The sequence below is a fragment of the Labeo rohita genome, chromosome 10 (assembly GCF_022985175.1).
Source record: "Labeo rohita strain BAU-BD-2019 chromosome 10, IGBB_LRoh.1.0, whole genome shotgun sequence".
In the NCBI taxonomy this organism is placed as follows: Eukaryota; Metazoa; Chordata; class Actinopteri; order Cypriniformes; family Cyprinidae; genus Labeo; species Labeo rohita.
The window spans coordinates 18,614,022-18,630,786 of NC_066878.1; the positions used below are offsets into that span (position 1 = coordinate 18,614,022).

Here is a 16,765-nt window from a genome sequence, read left to right on the forward strand (position 1 = left end):
TCCTGGAGATCTACCTTAGTTCCAGGTTAGTTCCAACCCTGATCAAACACACCTGTCTATAATTATCAAGTGCTCCTTCAGATCCTAATTAGTTGGTTCAGGTATGTTTGATCAGGGTTGGAGCTGAACTCTGCAGGAAGGTAGATCTCCAGGAACAGGGTTGAGCACCCCTGGCGTAGGATGTAGGCAAACGTGGTGATGAATGCGGAAGCACAGTGGAGAGAGCAAACCAAAACACTAGTCATGAATTCGAAGTACAAAACAAGGATTTGTAAATAAAAATGTCAGAGGATTTCGATATAAGCCAAGAGGAGACTGGTTTTCCTTTGCTGTAAACAAAACTTGGTTCCTGCGAGACTAGCATAGTCTCACCCAGGGGCATCACCAGACCCCTTTTACTGGGGCACGTGCAATGTAGTAACCTAATTCACGCTTATAAAAGCAACGCGGTCGCGCACTTTAACCGAAAACACGAACTCGTGCTGTCTTTTTGCACAGAAATCCACGTCCGTGTCTGTGTTTCCTTGCAACGTCCGTGTAATTCTTAAATGTACATCAAAGATACTTAAATATTTTTAAATACATACATATTTTCCTTCCTTAGTGTTGTTGCTGTGTTTTCCTTGGAAGCAAATATGACTGCAGCACGCAGCTGTGGTAGGCTATGAAAACATGACCGAACTAAAGTAAGTATGCATTAAACAAAGTAAATGTTATGTAATTCTTAAATGTACATCAAAGATACTTAAATATTTTCATACATATTTTCCTTCCTTAGTGTTGTTGCACTATAGAAATAGTGGTTTAAAGGGTTACTCCACCCCAAAATGAAAATTTTGTCATTAATCACTTACCCCCATGTCGTTCCAAACCCGTAAAAGCTGTGTTTGTCTTTGGAACACAATTTAAGAAATTTTGGATGAAAACCGGGAGGCTTGTAAACTGTCCCATTGACTGCCAGGTAAATACGACTGTCAAACATCGCCAAAATAGTCCATCTGCCATCAGTGGTTCAATCTGAATTTTATTTTAGATTCACTTCAGAAGGCCTTTATTAACCCCCTGGAGCCGTGAGGAGTACTTGTTATGATGGATGGCTGGATGGATGCACGTTATTGGACTTCAAAATCTTAGAAGCCATTTACTGCCATTATAAAACTTGGACATTTTTAATATAACTCCAGCTGTGTTCGTCTGAAAGAAAAAAAGTCATATACCCCTAGGGTGGCTTATTTTTACTTTTGGGTGAACTATCACTTTAAGTCTCCAAATGCTTATATTAAATGTTTTTGTTACACAGGGAAAGTACACATTTTCTGATGGCCTGGAGTATAAAGAGACAGACTGGGATTACTGTGATGCCAAAGACAGGCGGTTTTACTCTGAAAGGTGCAATGGCCTCAAACCAGCAGGTATGGTTGACATTATTGGAATTATTGTGTGTGATCATTTATAGCTAAGCAGCATGATTTTGTGAAAATCTAAGAAAGGAAACAAGTCTCACCGTGTCTTTAAATAGGAGAATCCCAGTTAACTGATCGGGACCCCCCGCGGGCCATCCCTGGCGGTTGCTATGACAGCGTCGATGGCTTTTATGATGCCAGCACTAGAGTCGTCAAAGACTATGATGGCAATTTTCTCAGGAACGCAGGTAAGAGAAGGCGTCATGCAGTGCCAGAGCAAGTTTTAGTCGGTGAGCGCGTGCGTGTGCTACCAAGTCATTCACAATTTCCTACACAATGTTCCATGAAATCCACGAAATCTCTATATATATTTCTTAGTTCAATCCTTTTCTGATCTGAAGTGCCTTTTAGCCAACATTTGCCTTTGGTCCTTCCACCTGGAACACATAAGACCACAAGCATTAGAGAGGCATAAATGGATTAGCTAAATGCATGTAGATAGTGTAGGGCTATAGACTGAGCAGTGAGATTGTAAGATAACTCATCTGTAGGTCTTTTCTCTCGGGCAGACATGCCTCTGTGCTGTAGTCATTTGAATTGTTTTCAAGGAAAATGTAAAACACATTTTCCAGTGCCCGACGTGGGATCTCTGATTTGAGGTGAATTCATTATGTCAGCCTTATAGATAGGAGGCCAGAACACCCCCATCAGCTCAAGACCAAGTACGTCATTGATTAGAAAAGGTTGTGGAATTAATAATCCCTTTGTTACCTGAAGTAATTTATGGAATGCATCTATATGCATGTATATATTTGAGAAAGCTACAAGCAAATTATAATTTAATACAGTATATTCCTTTTAAAAATGTCTATTTATATATACGCTACCAGTCCAAGATTTTTAATGTTTTTAAAGAGATTTCTTCTGCTCACCAAGCCTGCATTTCTTTGATCCAAAGTACAACAAAAACAGTAAACATTTTAAATATTTTTACTATTCACAACAACTGTTTTCTGTTTGAATGTATTTTAAAAATTAATTTATTCCTGTGATTTCAAAGCTGAATTTCTAGCATCATTACTCCAGTCACATCATAAGAATCATAAATATCAAAGAAAACTGAAAAAATGTACTCAGCTGTTTTAAATATTGATAATAATAATAATAAAAATGTTTCTTGAACAGCAAATCAGCATAGTAGAATAATGCAGATACTATTTCAGCTTTGATCATAAGAATAAATTACATTTCAAAATATATTCGGATAGAAAGCAGTTTTTTTAAATAGTAAAAATATTTCAAAATTGTACTGTTTTTGTTGTACTTTGGATCAAATAAATGCAAGCTTGGTGAGCAGAAGAGACTGCTTCAAAAAACATTAAAAATCTTTTGACTGGTAGTGTATTTAAAATTTAAAGGGGCAAAAAAAAAGGGTTAAAGCGTTAAAAAAAATACAAGAAAAAAGAAATTAATTTAAAAGAAAATAATGCTTTTATTCAGATAGGTAGCATTAGATTGAACAAATGTGACAGTAAAGACATTTATAATATTACAAAAGATTTTTAGTACACATAAATGTTGACTTTTGAATTTTCTATTTATCATAGAATTCTGAAAATGCTTCTTGAGCAGTGTATTAGAAAGATTTCTGATGGATCATGTTATAAGACTGGAGGTAATTCAACTTTTTATCACAGGAATAAATTATATATTAAAATAAAACAGTCATTTCAAATTGTAGTTTCATATATTTCAATATTTCACAATATTACAGATTTTTCTGTATTTTTTATTTTTATTTTTCTTTTCCCAAAAAAGTAAAAACCTGACAGGCTCCAAACATTTGAACAGTAGTGTGGAGTCTATCTTTTATTTTTGCAGTCTGAGTAGAGATGCATATATATTATTATTTGCTTACTGTAAAAATATAATTACCATCATTAGTAGTGGAATTACATTCTATAAATGTAACCTACAATGTATTACGGTATATTTTCTTGTGCAGTTTCTTTTGTTATATGCACACACAACATAACCAGTCATATGTGTTAATGTGCACATTGGCTAGACATTGGCTAGTTTCACTTGGGTTCATCTGCAGTAAATTTAATATTGTGTATTGAGTATAAAAACATGACAATATGTATTCCATCTGCACTTTTTTAAAATTAATCATCTATGTATACATGTGTCAGACTTCCATCTATTTTTTTCCTGCTTTCATATTGAGGTATCTGTATTTGGAAGGTTACTTGGGAATTATTTGGCAGTGTGCTGTATTTTCCAGTATTGTGAGATGCATAATTTGGTAAACACTGTCTAAAGCAACTACATGCAACACGATCTGCAGCCCCAGCTTTCGTCACAGTCTGATTGTGAGCTTGCATGACTATTTCATACATCTACAGTTACTATAACATAGGAAGGCAGACACATCCTGAACAGATGTCAGAAGAGTTCTGTATCGAAACGCATACAGATTTTCTTCAGTGAAACAGAGCTCATGTGAGTGAATTGGAAGCTGCTTATTGATATTGTTAAGAAATAGAGTCCGTGCATGGTAGCAACATGGTGATGCTAATAAAATTTGTCTTTCGTTCTTCCTTATGTGTCGCCATCAGGCACACAGATTATTTTGCCTGCAGAAAACACAATGTTACACATCTCCAACCCTTAAGTGTTTGTGGCCAGTCTGTATCTATTAGCTTTTAGACCAACTATATTGGTAAGGATATTGATATTCCTTCTGAGCATAACACAGCCTCAAGTGTTTTTATATTTTACTTCCAAGTTAGACTGATATGTGTATATGTGTCTTCATATTAAACACTTATTTGTGTTTCTACATTTTGGTACACGTTTCCATGTGTCAGTCACTCCATGCCTCTATTCAGGGTTAGCAAACACACTGTCACTTTTGCGTCAGTGTGGTACTTGTTCAGTCTTCAGATCAGATCATTTCCAGGCCTCTGGGATTACATCCTTACCACATGCGGCTGGAAAGTGAGAGCAAACATCAGAGACCGAGACTTACACAAGAGTGCAGACCTGTCACATTAAACCACATCCTGGTTATGACTCCCAGAGCCAAAGCCCACCCGCTTCCACAAGAGTCCACATCACAGACTTCATTTGCATTTACATTCATGTTCTAAGTAGAAGCTTTCAAACTGAAGCCACTTACAATAAAGTGGACGTTTCACATAAGCCGTAGTTACCAGTTGTGACTGCTCAACATAACAACATTGGCTCAACCTTTGAGGGATAGTTTCCCTAAAAATGGAAAACCTATTGTTAGTTACTCACCCTCATGTTGTTCCAAACCTACATGAATTTCTTTGTTCTGTGGAACACCAAAAAAATGTTGGGTGATAATGACTGGATTTTTTTGGGTAAACCAGGGCTGGGAAACTTCGGTCCTGAAGGGCCACTGTCCTGCAAAGTTTAGCTCCAACCCTAATCGAACACACCTGAACAAGCTAATCAATGTCTTCAAGATCACTAGAAAGCTCCAGGTTAGTGTGTTTGATTAGGGTTGGAGCTAAACTCTTGCCCAGAGTTGCCCAGCCCGAGGGTGAACTATCCAACCAATGGCAATTAAGCATGACGTCTACCCTGACTATGTTCCATAGAGCGGGAATTGAGAAATTCTTCACATAGACTGCATAGCGGAATTCCCATTCAAACATGCATCTGGCCTTCAAATCAAAGGTAGCTCTTACGTTGGAGTGTATTATAATATGGAATATTGTGCATCCTATGGATTTATTTTTATCGCCTGGAGGTGATGGTGCATTTGTCAAAATGGGTGTGAAGACAGAATTTATTGCCAGTAGCTTCCCTTCAGGATGGGGGATCACAGAGGGCGCAGACGCTGAAGAGGCAAGCGAAAAGGAACCACGTTCCCTGTGGGAGGATGTTTTTGGGAGGAGAGGAAAGAGGGATAAGTCCAACTACAGCTGTGGGGCAGAGAAACAGTAGGATCCAGGAGGTAGGCATGATGGGGTGGCAATCCTAGGCAGCAGCAGCCCAGGCTGGACAGGAAGGCTTGCGGAAATGCCCAGGCTGCAGGCCAACTCTGAAGCTGGTTGGAGAGCACGAGAAAAGCAGATGGAAAGAGGGCCTGAAGAATCTCAACACACTGGTCATTTGAAGTCAGGGAGGTGGGTTATTACAAGCAGCGGTTGCTGGCGTATCTTGTAGGACTGCCCTTTGAGATGGGCACAAGGCAGACAGAGTCTCTACCACATGTCCTGTTTTGCCCCAGTCGACCAGATTCTCCACCACTTTGTCTTGAATCCAAGCACACCAAAGCACAGTAACTGTATACTCTGAACAAATTTGAAGCCATATGGCCTGTCTTTTCAAAAAAGGGAAAATTATATGACCAAAAAACATTTAAATGACCAAAATAACAGTAAATATATAGTTAGTGGTATTTGCTCTTTCACTATTGTCTGTTCTAAACCTCCAACCCCAAGTATTCAACACTGGCGTGTAACCGTTTGTCTTGTGGAGATGAACAATACCTCAAATCTTGCAGCTTGTTGAGGAGAGGTGATCTGGAATACACCAAAATGACTTTTGCCCAAACTTCTGCCCCAATTTGAAGTCTGGATGAGTCACCACTAGTAGCTGAATTTCAGAGCCAGTCGGAAGAGTTCTCAGATACCCCTCTTCCACCAAGGGAATTCCAGTGCTGGTTCAGAGCCAGAGCCTAGTTTCAAATCGGTTCTTTGTCTTTCAACACCCGAAACACCAACAGGAAAAGTGGTTTGAAAGTAGCACCAAAATATTTCTGATCTAGAGGCAAGAACCGCTTGCAACAGGGGCTTGGGGCGGGGTTACCGTGACCAACAAGGCAAACAGAAACTTGAACAGGCTTTTTTTTTTTGGAAGAGCAGCTAAACACAAACATGTTGGATTCACCGTGTTTGGATGCTGATGTAGGTTCGCAAAGTCATTGTTAATATTAACGCTGTGCAGACTGGTCGCGTGTGGCGTTGAAGTACCGCAAGAGCAATTTAAAAACTTAAAGAGTCGTCTGCTCTCCAATCGCTCTCACAGTGCTTTGGTGTCGTGCGCCAATCGGTCTGCGTGGCGCTGATGCATCTCGAGCACATCTGGTGTGTTTGTGTTTGGCGCTGCCGCATACCGTTGCTGGGAAAGATGTGGCGTATTCACTGACGTAAGACCTGGCTCTATGGTGGCTCCCTAGCCCGTGGAGAAGCAAACCGGTTCTTAGAAGGCTCGTCAGCCGAACTAACTCCAAATTGGAAATAGCGCTAGCTCTGAACTAGCACCCGGTGCCTGCTGATGGAAAAGGGGCAATAGTGTATGATGGACACACGCTGAATTTTTTTGCTTTACACCAGGGTAACTGTGGCTCTCAAGATCTACTTTCCTTAAGAATTTAACTCCAACCTTGATCAAACTCACCACCCTGTAACTTTCTAGTAATCCTGAAGACATTGATTAACTTGTTCAGGAGTGTTTGATTAAGGTTGGAGCTAAACTCTGCAGGAAAGTGGACCTCGAGGGCCAGAATTGAGAAACCCAGCTTTAGACTATGATCCCATCCACTGGAGGATATTAAACGTATTTGATATTTTGAGTTTCTTTCAGAACACATATTGTAGTGTGTTATTCCGTATTTTAATGCCACTTATCTACAACTCCAGCTGCAATTTGGACACTGGCATCTACCCACCCAAAGCTACATAACTCTTGTTAATGAGATGCATGTTTGAGTTTGTTGTGCTTGGAATGACTTGAAAGTCTGGTAGTGTGTGATCTTCAGTCGTTTAGTTTATGGTGCTACAAAAGTTGGCAAGTGTATAATGCCTAGTGTTTTAAAGGGATAGTCCACCCAAAAATGAAAATTCTGTCACAATTACTCACCGTCATGTCATTCCAAACCCGTAGGATCTTTGTTCATCTTCAGAACACAAATTAAGATATTTTTGATCAAATCCGAGAACTTTCTGACCCTGCATAGACAGCAACACAACTACCACGTTTAAGGCCCAGAAAGGTAGTAAGGACATTGTTAAAATAGTCCATGTGACATCAGTGGTTCAACCTTAATATTATTAACAATATTATTAACAAAAACAAAAATAATGACTTTATTGAACAGTTTCTTCTCTTCCATGTCAGTCTTTAACAAGCATTCACAAGAATATCACATGTATGCGTCTGGTGCTGCTGATGCAAGAGCCAACGTTCTGATGTAGAACTTCCATCTCTATTAGTTCATTATTTGTATATTCTGGTTCATATAAGTAAGACTTGGCAAAAAAATTGCAAGTCATCGTCTCTGACGAAATCTTCAGACATGTTTACAAAGGCTTTTAATGTACAGCGTGCATCTTCCTCTGGTTGTAATTAAGGTGCAGCGCATCCAGGTTCTATGTCATGGTACTCTTGTGAACGAGCACCGAAGACTGACACAAAAGAGAAGAAATTGTTGAATAAAGTGGTTATTTTTGTTTTCTTTGCATGCATAAAATTAAGGTTGAACCAATGATGGACTATTTTAACAATGTTCTTACTACCTTTCTGGGCCTTGAATGTGTCAGTTGTGTTACTGTCTATGCAGGGTCATGAAGCTCTCAGATTTCATAAAAAATATCTTAATTTGTGTTCTGAAGATGAATGAAGGACTTACGAGTTTGGAACAACATGAGGGTGAGTAATAAATGACAGATTTTTAATTTTTGGGTGAACTGCCCTTTTAAAAGGATAATGAATTGCCTTTTTTATTTTGTACTGTTCTCTGAGGTCCACTTATAATTTTTACATCAAAAAACATAATTTAGAAGTAATAAGCTGTTTACTCTCCTGTTTTTAGCCCCCTTCAGCAGAACACTCTGTTTGAATAGGCGTGGCGCATTGTAGACACGGAAGTAAACGCCCACTGTTATTATTGGCTAACAGCGTACATTCATTCCTCACAGATGGACACCGCTGTGATTTAGGTTTAAAACACATAAATAACTCAGTACATATCAAACAATCTGTAAGAACAGACAAAGCAATAGTGACCACATAATAAAAACAGTTACTCACACTTGTGTGGTGTGACATTACTGTCGGATCCAATATTGGCGGCAAAGCATTGTCTTTTAGTTTCAATCTTTTTGAAAATCCCACGTCAAATTACTGTCATAACCTCTGTTTCCTGAGATAAGGGAACAAGCGTTGTGTCGCTGGAGCTATGGGTACTTATAAACGAAACCACAGTAAAATGAAGTAATTGAAGGACCCAGTTCTTACTGACGTGGTCTGGAACTACATTAAAAATAAAGTTCATCCAGTCTTTCCTAACGTTGGGATCAGAAGTAAGGCAATGCAAAGATGTTGTTTTTTTCCCGCATTCCTGCGTATACCTGCATTCGCCTCTCTGGTAAACATTATCAAAAACTATAGAATACCCAAGACTTTGTCACTCATATAGTTTTGAATGGGGAAGATGCAACGCTCATTATGGCCGCCAAGCTCCCCCTTCTTAATGAAAGAGCCGATCGTTGATTAGTAAAGTCAGCGTGTCACTGCAGCTGCCGTTAGAAGTCCCATTTGCTATAGAAACAGTCAGCATTCTGACTTCAGCTTTTTAACGCTATTGGAGCATAAGGAACAATATTTATGAGGCAGTTTGTTGTCAGATTTCATTGGTGATTTCAAATATAAAATTTAATCGTAAGCTTGATGAACAGTTTTGGAGAATTTGATGTTTCCCCATTCAAATAGATAGGAGCTGCACTTGCCTGTTTAAGAGGCATTTCAAAGATGGCCACCGAGTGAAATTACTTGCCTTAAAGGGACTTTGACATTATGCACGAATCGGTGGGTGGGGCTAAACAGACAGCGATGTTGATCTTCTTCTGTGGAGGCGGTGGTTAGTCTACCTATTACATCATGCATAGGAACATTCCAAAAGCTGTCATTTTGGCAGACTGCCTTTAATATATACTGTTTTTAGATCAACAGCAAAGTTTTGAGTTCTGAAACTTACAGGATGTTTTAATAGTACAATGACCTTCTATATGTCAAAAGATCAAGGCAATTTTGGTTTCTCACTTCATCACCCCTTTAAAATCTGTTCAGATTTTAAAAGTTGTCTAGTGTATTTCAGCGTAAAGTTACCTAATCTGGAGTTTCTACTTGGTGAGTTACATTAAAGAAAGGACCCAAGCCATATCTAAGGATCAGAACGGCACAGAGGCTCTTTTGACTTGGACCAGTAAGTAACCAACTTACAATTTTGCATCACTATGGCATCTTTCGTACAGGCACTTTTCTGAAAATGTAAAAAGTTGTTTTTATTACATTACCCAAATCATTCCATAATGACACACCCATTTGTCATTGCACCAGTTTCCTCTATAAGATTCCTGGAGAGGATAAGAGGTTAAGGTTTGCCTGGAAGATTGCTATAAGAACATGGGATGATTCCACTAGTTCCTTCCTGACTAAAAAGGCTTTGAAACACGAGTGGAGGCGTCACTAAAGCCCCTGTCATTACACAGAACATTTGTAATGAGCCTTGCCCAGCAGAGGTAGCAGGATTATAGGCTTTAGGGAGTACATAGGGTGCCTCAGTTGTATCAAACTATCTGGACTCAAGCCGGCAGTAGGAGGCAGGCGTTTAGTTTATGATAGGACTAGAAATCCTGTTTACAACCAGCTTTAATAACACTGTGTGTAAATGAGCGACGGAGGTTGATACACTCCATTTACAGTAATTAAATTTGATTGAGCTGTCAAGACATAGTAATGTATGGGCCATATTTAGTACTGTCCACAGTTTATTTTCATACTGAAAGTGACTTTTATAGTTTTCCGAGTGGTGATTGCCCATGGAGAACTCCACCGTGGATGTTGTGTATGGTTGCTATAATAGTGCTTGGCTTAGCATTAAGCAACATATTGATCTATCCTATTAAATATTTGGAGATTTGACTGTGATTATGATTTTTAAACAATACTGCTTTTGTCTTGCTTTAGCGCCTGTTCCTTGGTAATACAACTTCACTTGAGCCAAAAACTCTACTGCCATATGGTTTGCAGTGGTTTCCTGCTTCTGTGATAATTGCTAAAGGTTCATGTTCTAAAACCCCACCGACAATGAAAACAGCCCTGGCCCGAGCCACTAGTCACTGTTTTAAGGTAATCCTTGACAGGAGATGATCATGCAACTGGTGAGGATACACACACTCAGCCCCTCAAGCCTTCGAATAATCTCAGATGATCAGATGATCATGATTCTGGAAGGAAACACTTTTCCTTTTGATTGTATTTTAAGGATTAAGATAAACACCTTCTAACAAGGTGCAATTACTGCTTCCCTTTCCGACTCCTGGGCTTTGATCGTGGAAGAATGTGTATCATATTTGTTAGGCCACCTGAGTGAGGGCTCAACATGAGCATAAGGAAAGGAGGCTCAATTAAAGCATGGATAAACAGAGATTATTACTAGAAACAAAGAAATCATTTTTGTTTTGTACAAAGTACAGGCACACAACCACAATAAATTTGAGGACATTTTTTGGGGGGTGTAAGTTAAAAAAATTCCCAATCCCAAAAAGGGATTGTGCAGAGTACTTTCTCATGAATAAAAACTCTTCCACATAAACAAAAAAAGACAAGAAAAAAGGGAATAAATTGATAAGGGGAAAATCAGACTTTAAAAAAAAAGCCAAGAGAAAGGGACTAAACATTAGTAATGAAAACAAATAGATGGTTATATGGGTTACGGAAATTCAAGGAGATGAATTTCAGCAAAGTCTGAGGAAGTATGAGGGCTAAGACAGTTCTTTAAACAGCATTCCCACAATGAATGTGCAATTGTGAATGACTTATGAATGGCTATTCCAGTCATTTGTGGTTACTGGACAGGGAATTTAACAAATCATTTTATAGAAATTGCACTTGAAATATTTTATAGAACAAAAACTCATATAAATGAGAAACACAATTTTAACATTCCCTGGTATTTTTCTATTACTGTGGGAATCCTAAAGTGACCATAAGGACTTGTACTGTTTATGAAATTGTGAATCAGCCCAAAGATGTCAAGAAGACAGAACTTTGCACTGAAAGACAGACTGTGGTCTGTTAACAAATAACTCATTTTCCAGCAGGAATAATATTTAGGCCTAGATACATTTTGTTGTGGATTTGCTATATTATATATGGGTCATTCTACAGAACTGGTTCAAAGGCAGAGTTGAAACTAATTTGGAATGCATGCAAATTGTATAATATCCAAGATACACATTTCTACAAATTGTGCAGTTAATTCTCATATTGTACTTTCAGAAAGTTTTGGAATATTTGTCCTCTCCCCAAATTTGTCACCACTAAAACACAATAATATATAATTTAATAAGTGTTATATTGACCTATTAAGATTTTGCTTTACAAACTACGGTAGTGACAATTTTGACACCCCCAAAAAAACGATGTCATTTTATGAAAAAATTAAGGGATAAATTAAATTTATGGGATAACACCGAAAAAAACAATGATGTCACTACCGAAACTCCACCAAATATTTCAGTAGTTACAATTTTATTGGATAACACCCCAAAAAACAATGATGTCACTACCGAAACTCCACCGAATATATTTGTGTAGTTACAATTTTATGGGATAACACCCCAAAAAACAATGATGTCACTACTGAAACTCCACCAAATATTTCAGTAGTTACAATTTTATGGGATAACACCCCAAAAAACAATGATGTCACTACTGAAACTCCACCAAATATTTAAGTAGTTACAATTTTATTGGATAACACCCCAAAAAACAATGATGTCACTACTGAAACTCCACCAAATATTTCAGTAGTTACAATTTTATGGGATAACACCCCAAAAAACAATGATGTCACTACCGAAAATTCCACCAAATATTTCAGTAGTTACAATTTTATTGGATAACACCCCAAAAAACAATGATGTCACTACCGAAACTCTACCAAATATTTCAGTAGTTACAATTTTATTGGATAACACCCCAAAAAACAATGATGTCACTACCGAAACTCCACCAAATATTTCAGTAGTTACAATTTTATGGGATAATACCCCAAAAAACAATGATGTCACTACCGAAACTCCACCAAATGTTTCGGTCGTGACTGTTTCGGAAGTGACAATTTTATTGGATAACACCCCAAAAAACAATGATGTCACAACCGAAACGCCACCAAATATTTCAGTAGTTACAATTTTATTGGATAACACCCCAAAAAACAATGATGTCACAACCGAAACTCCACCAAATATTTCAGTAGTTACAATTTTATTGGATAACACCCCAAAAAACAATGATGTCACTACCGAAACTCCACCAAATATTTCAGTAGTTACAATTTTATGGGATAACACCCCGAAAAACAATGATGTCACTACCGAAACTCCACCAAATGTTTCGGTCGTGACTGTTTCAGAAGTGACAATTTTATTGGATAACACCCAAAAAAACAATGATGTCACTACCGAAACTCCACCAAATATTTCAGTAGTTACAATTTTATTGAATAACACCCCAAAAACGATGTCACTACCGAAACTCCACCAAATATTTCAGTAGTTACAATTTTATGGGATAACACCCCAAAAAACAATGATGTCACTACCGAAACTCCACCAAATGTTTCGGTCGTGACTGTTTCGGAAGTGACAATTTAATGGGATAACACCCAAAAAAACAATGATGCCACTACCGAAACTTTACCAAATGATTTTGGTCGTGACCATTTTAGATACTTTTGAAGCTAGCTCAAAGATGCTAATCAGCACATGGTTAGTTAGCACAGTTCTGAACAGTTGTACACATATAAAAACTAAATGCAATGGAAAAACTCCCAAAAAAATGTTTAATTATAGAAAAACATTTACCTCAAAGTGATGGGACCTATCTACTCAACATGTAGATATGGGAGAGAGGGACACATGAATATTTCCTGATCATAAATGTAGGGATGTAGTTAAAATCAGTCTCAGCCAATGGACTAAAACATACACTGTTTCAGTAGTGACATGAATGCGGGACATTTTTTACATAAAGTTTTATAATTCATAAAGAAAATATATATATATTTTTAACTTGACTTAAAAAAAAGATATTTTTAAAAACAATGTAATAAAATTAAAAAAGTATTTCAATATCATTTTCATAAGTTGAAATTTAGGGGTTAGGGTTTGGGACAGCCACCTCACAATTGAAAGTACCCACGTAATGATTAAATATATATATAAAGCTTACTGACATTTTATAAGAACTTTTATTTGACGTCTTTACAGACTTACCTGTTAGGCAGTTCAATGTGAAGCGCTACTGTCATGTAAATCGCACGTGAAAAGTATAATTTACAGACCCATTCAGCCCTGGACAACTGATACGGAGGATGATTTATTTGGCGTAGATTTGATGTGAGTGACACGTGTGCTCTGAAACAGGTTTGTATTAGCCTATGAATTTAGCAAGTGCATGAATGCTAGGCAAACAATAAGTACTGAGGTGCTAATTTCGTGCAAATATAACCGTGCGAACTCGGCCCATTTACCAAAACCCGTTTACCGAGACGTAATTGTAGACCGACCTTGTCCATCAGCCATTGGTTGAAGCGTCCACGGAGGTATTAATTGGTTTAAAATAGTGATGAAATGTTCCTCTCGAGTGTGACCTCCATGTGGAGAGCGTGAGGTGGGAGCGACTGAATGAAGTGAGACGTTAGCATGCAGCTGTCGCAGAATGGACCGGTCGCGTGCTGGAAAAGTCTCAATTGCCGCGCGCGGGAGCCAGGTAGAAGTGGCGGGAGGCGCGTGGAGAGGCCGTTTAGGGCCATCGCGTGCAATTACCGACAATCAGAGGAGAGCTTAAGACCTGTTCTCAACAATGGGCCCAGTTCGCCACGTTCATGGGGGTGAGCGCTCAAGTGCGTGCAGCTGCGCGCTCACATTCAGCACCAGCAGCAGAACTACCTCGCGCTCCGCAATTAGCAACTCCTTTCAGTTTTAACCATTTAAAAAAGCAGTATATTATCCACTGTTTTTGGTTGCGGAATCATCTCTGCGAAGGGGAAGAAAAAAGGGAGTGATTGATTGTCGCCTGAAGTAGGCTGCTGAGAGCGAATTTTCATAATTGTTGTCTTAATCCCGCACGTAAAAAATGTAAATTGCCTTTAACCGCATATGAATGAGTTTGACACATGCCTTTTGGAGCTCGATTTTTGACCAAACAATCAGAGGAAAAAATACCACGTATCTCATTTACAACGCGTGCAGACTTCATGCTTTTATTAGAAATGTAGAAAGCGCTTTTCCTTGTCAGAATGAGTGAAATATGTATTATCTGCTCTTGTAGACGACCAGGAACACGACTGGATTGTAGGGACCTGCAGGAAGAGCTGGGACGAGTTCGTTGGCCACTGTCCAAGAGGCGACACACTAGAGGAGAAGTGAGAATACTCACACACAGGCAGGCCACTGTTTATCTGAATGACACATTGATGCAGCTTTGTGACATTAATTCATTCTGTCAGTCCTGTTTTCTTTTCCAAAACTGAACTGACAGTTAAAAATAAAATATTTTCACTTACAAATATATTTATTATCACTACACCGACATCTGTAATACTGCAGCCCACAGAAATCTTTGTAATATGAATGCATGCTTAATTGAAAACTAGAAATAAAAGTGTATTTGTGTGCAAAAGCTTTATATTTACAAAATCTATTCTGCATTGAGCAGCTTTTTTAAAAAATGTTTCTTAGCATATGTGCTTTATTTTCTGTTATTATTATTATTGAGAAGTGAAAGAGAAAAAATACACGACCAAGATTTTTAATGTTTTTAAAGAAGTCTCTTCTGCTCAAGCCTGCATTTATTTGATCCAAAGTACAGCAAAACAGTACAATTTTGAAATATTTTTACTATTTAAAATAACTGCTTTCTATTTGAATATATTTTAAAATATTATTTATTCCTGTGATCAACGCTGAATTTTCAGCATCATTACTCCAGTCTTTAAACCTTCAGAAATCATTCTAATATGCTGATTTGCTGTTCAAGAAACTATTATTATTATTATTATTATTATCAATATTTAAAACAGTTGAGTACATTTTTTCAGGATTCGTTGATGAATAGAAATATCCAAAGATCAACGTTTATCTGAAATAAAAAGCTTTTGTATCATTATACATTATACCAGTCAGTGGAGTCAGTATCATTTTTATTTTTATTTATTTATTTATGTTTGCTTTTATTTAGTAAGGATACTTTAAATTTAAAAGTGATGATAAAGACATTTATAATGTTACAAAAGATTTCTATTTCAAATAAATGCTGTTCTTCTGAACGTTCTATTCATCACAGAAAAAAATCACTCGGCTGTTTTCAACATAATAATAACAAAATATGTTTTTTAAGCAGCAAATCAGCATATTAGAATGATTTCTGAAAAATCATGTGACTGGAGTAACAATGCTAAAAATTCAGATTTGAAATCACAGCAATAAATTACATTTTAAAAGATATGCAATAAAAAGCAGTTATTTTCAATAGTAGAAATATTTCAAAATTGTACCGTTTTTGCGGTATTTGGATCAAATAAATGCAGGCTTGGTAAGCAGAAGAGACTTGTAGTGTATCTCAACTGAACAGCCACATGACATACCACAAAATAATAAAATATCATTAAATGAGTTTAGGCTTTAATATTCATTACATACAGTTTATTTTAAAGACAGAATTACGTTTGAATAGATCATTTTGGATTTGGGTAAAAACTCAAGTAATAATTGTTTCATCATTACCAGTACTGCAAAAACATTCAACAGCTGAATACAGCTCAGTGTTCTGTTGACGTGACTAAGTCAGATTCTTGCTCAGCTCGAAAGAAATGCGATGCGAAATCTGCATCTAAAAAAAAGTGTGTGTGCTCGAGTGAAGAGAGGATAGGCAAGTGAAAGATTATGTCTCGGTGGGTCTTTTGAAACACAACCCGGGATACGAGATCATTCCTGTGATGTGGACTGACAGGGAATTCCTGTATGTGATGGCGATGGAATCAGTGATGGAGTCATTACTGCACACACTGACCCGTGAAGGGTCTGCCAGCTCCTCCATCAGCCTGTGATTGCTTCCTGCTTCACTCGCGCACACAGACCCAACACTGGCCCATGCATTTATACCTCAGACAGAAATTAACCAGGGCTCAGGGCAAAAATACCACTGAAAGTGACATCTAGATTTTTTTTTTTTTTTTTTTTTTTTTTTTTGCAAATGATCTGTTTTCTGTAATATCTGAAATATGCCATAATATCCTATCCTGGCATCATAAC

The 16,765-nt window shown here is 37.7% G+C and overlaps 1 protein-coding gene across 2 annotated transcripts in view; it reads left to right on the forward strand.

Moving 5' to 3' along the window:
• morn5 (MORN repeat containing 5) overlaps window positions 1-16,765 on the forward strand; it is a 38,975-nt gene that overhangs the window by 2,356 nt on the left and 19,854 nt on the right. For both annotated transcript variants that reach the window (XM_051121583.1, XM_051121584.1), the window contains exons 3-5: window positions 1,301-1,412; window positions 1,520-1,651; window positions 14,784-14,877. In XM_051121583.1, the coding sequence (XP_050977540.1) occupies window positions 1,301-1,412; window positions 1,520-1,651; window positions 14,784-14,877 (338 nt within the window). The remainder of the gene's footprint in view (window positions 1-1,300; window positions 1,413-1,519; window positions 1,652-14,783; window positions 14,878-16,765) is intronic.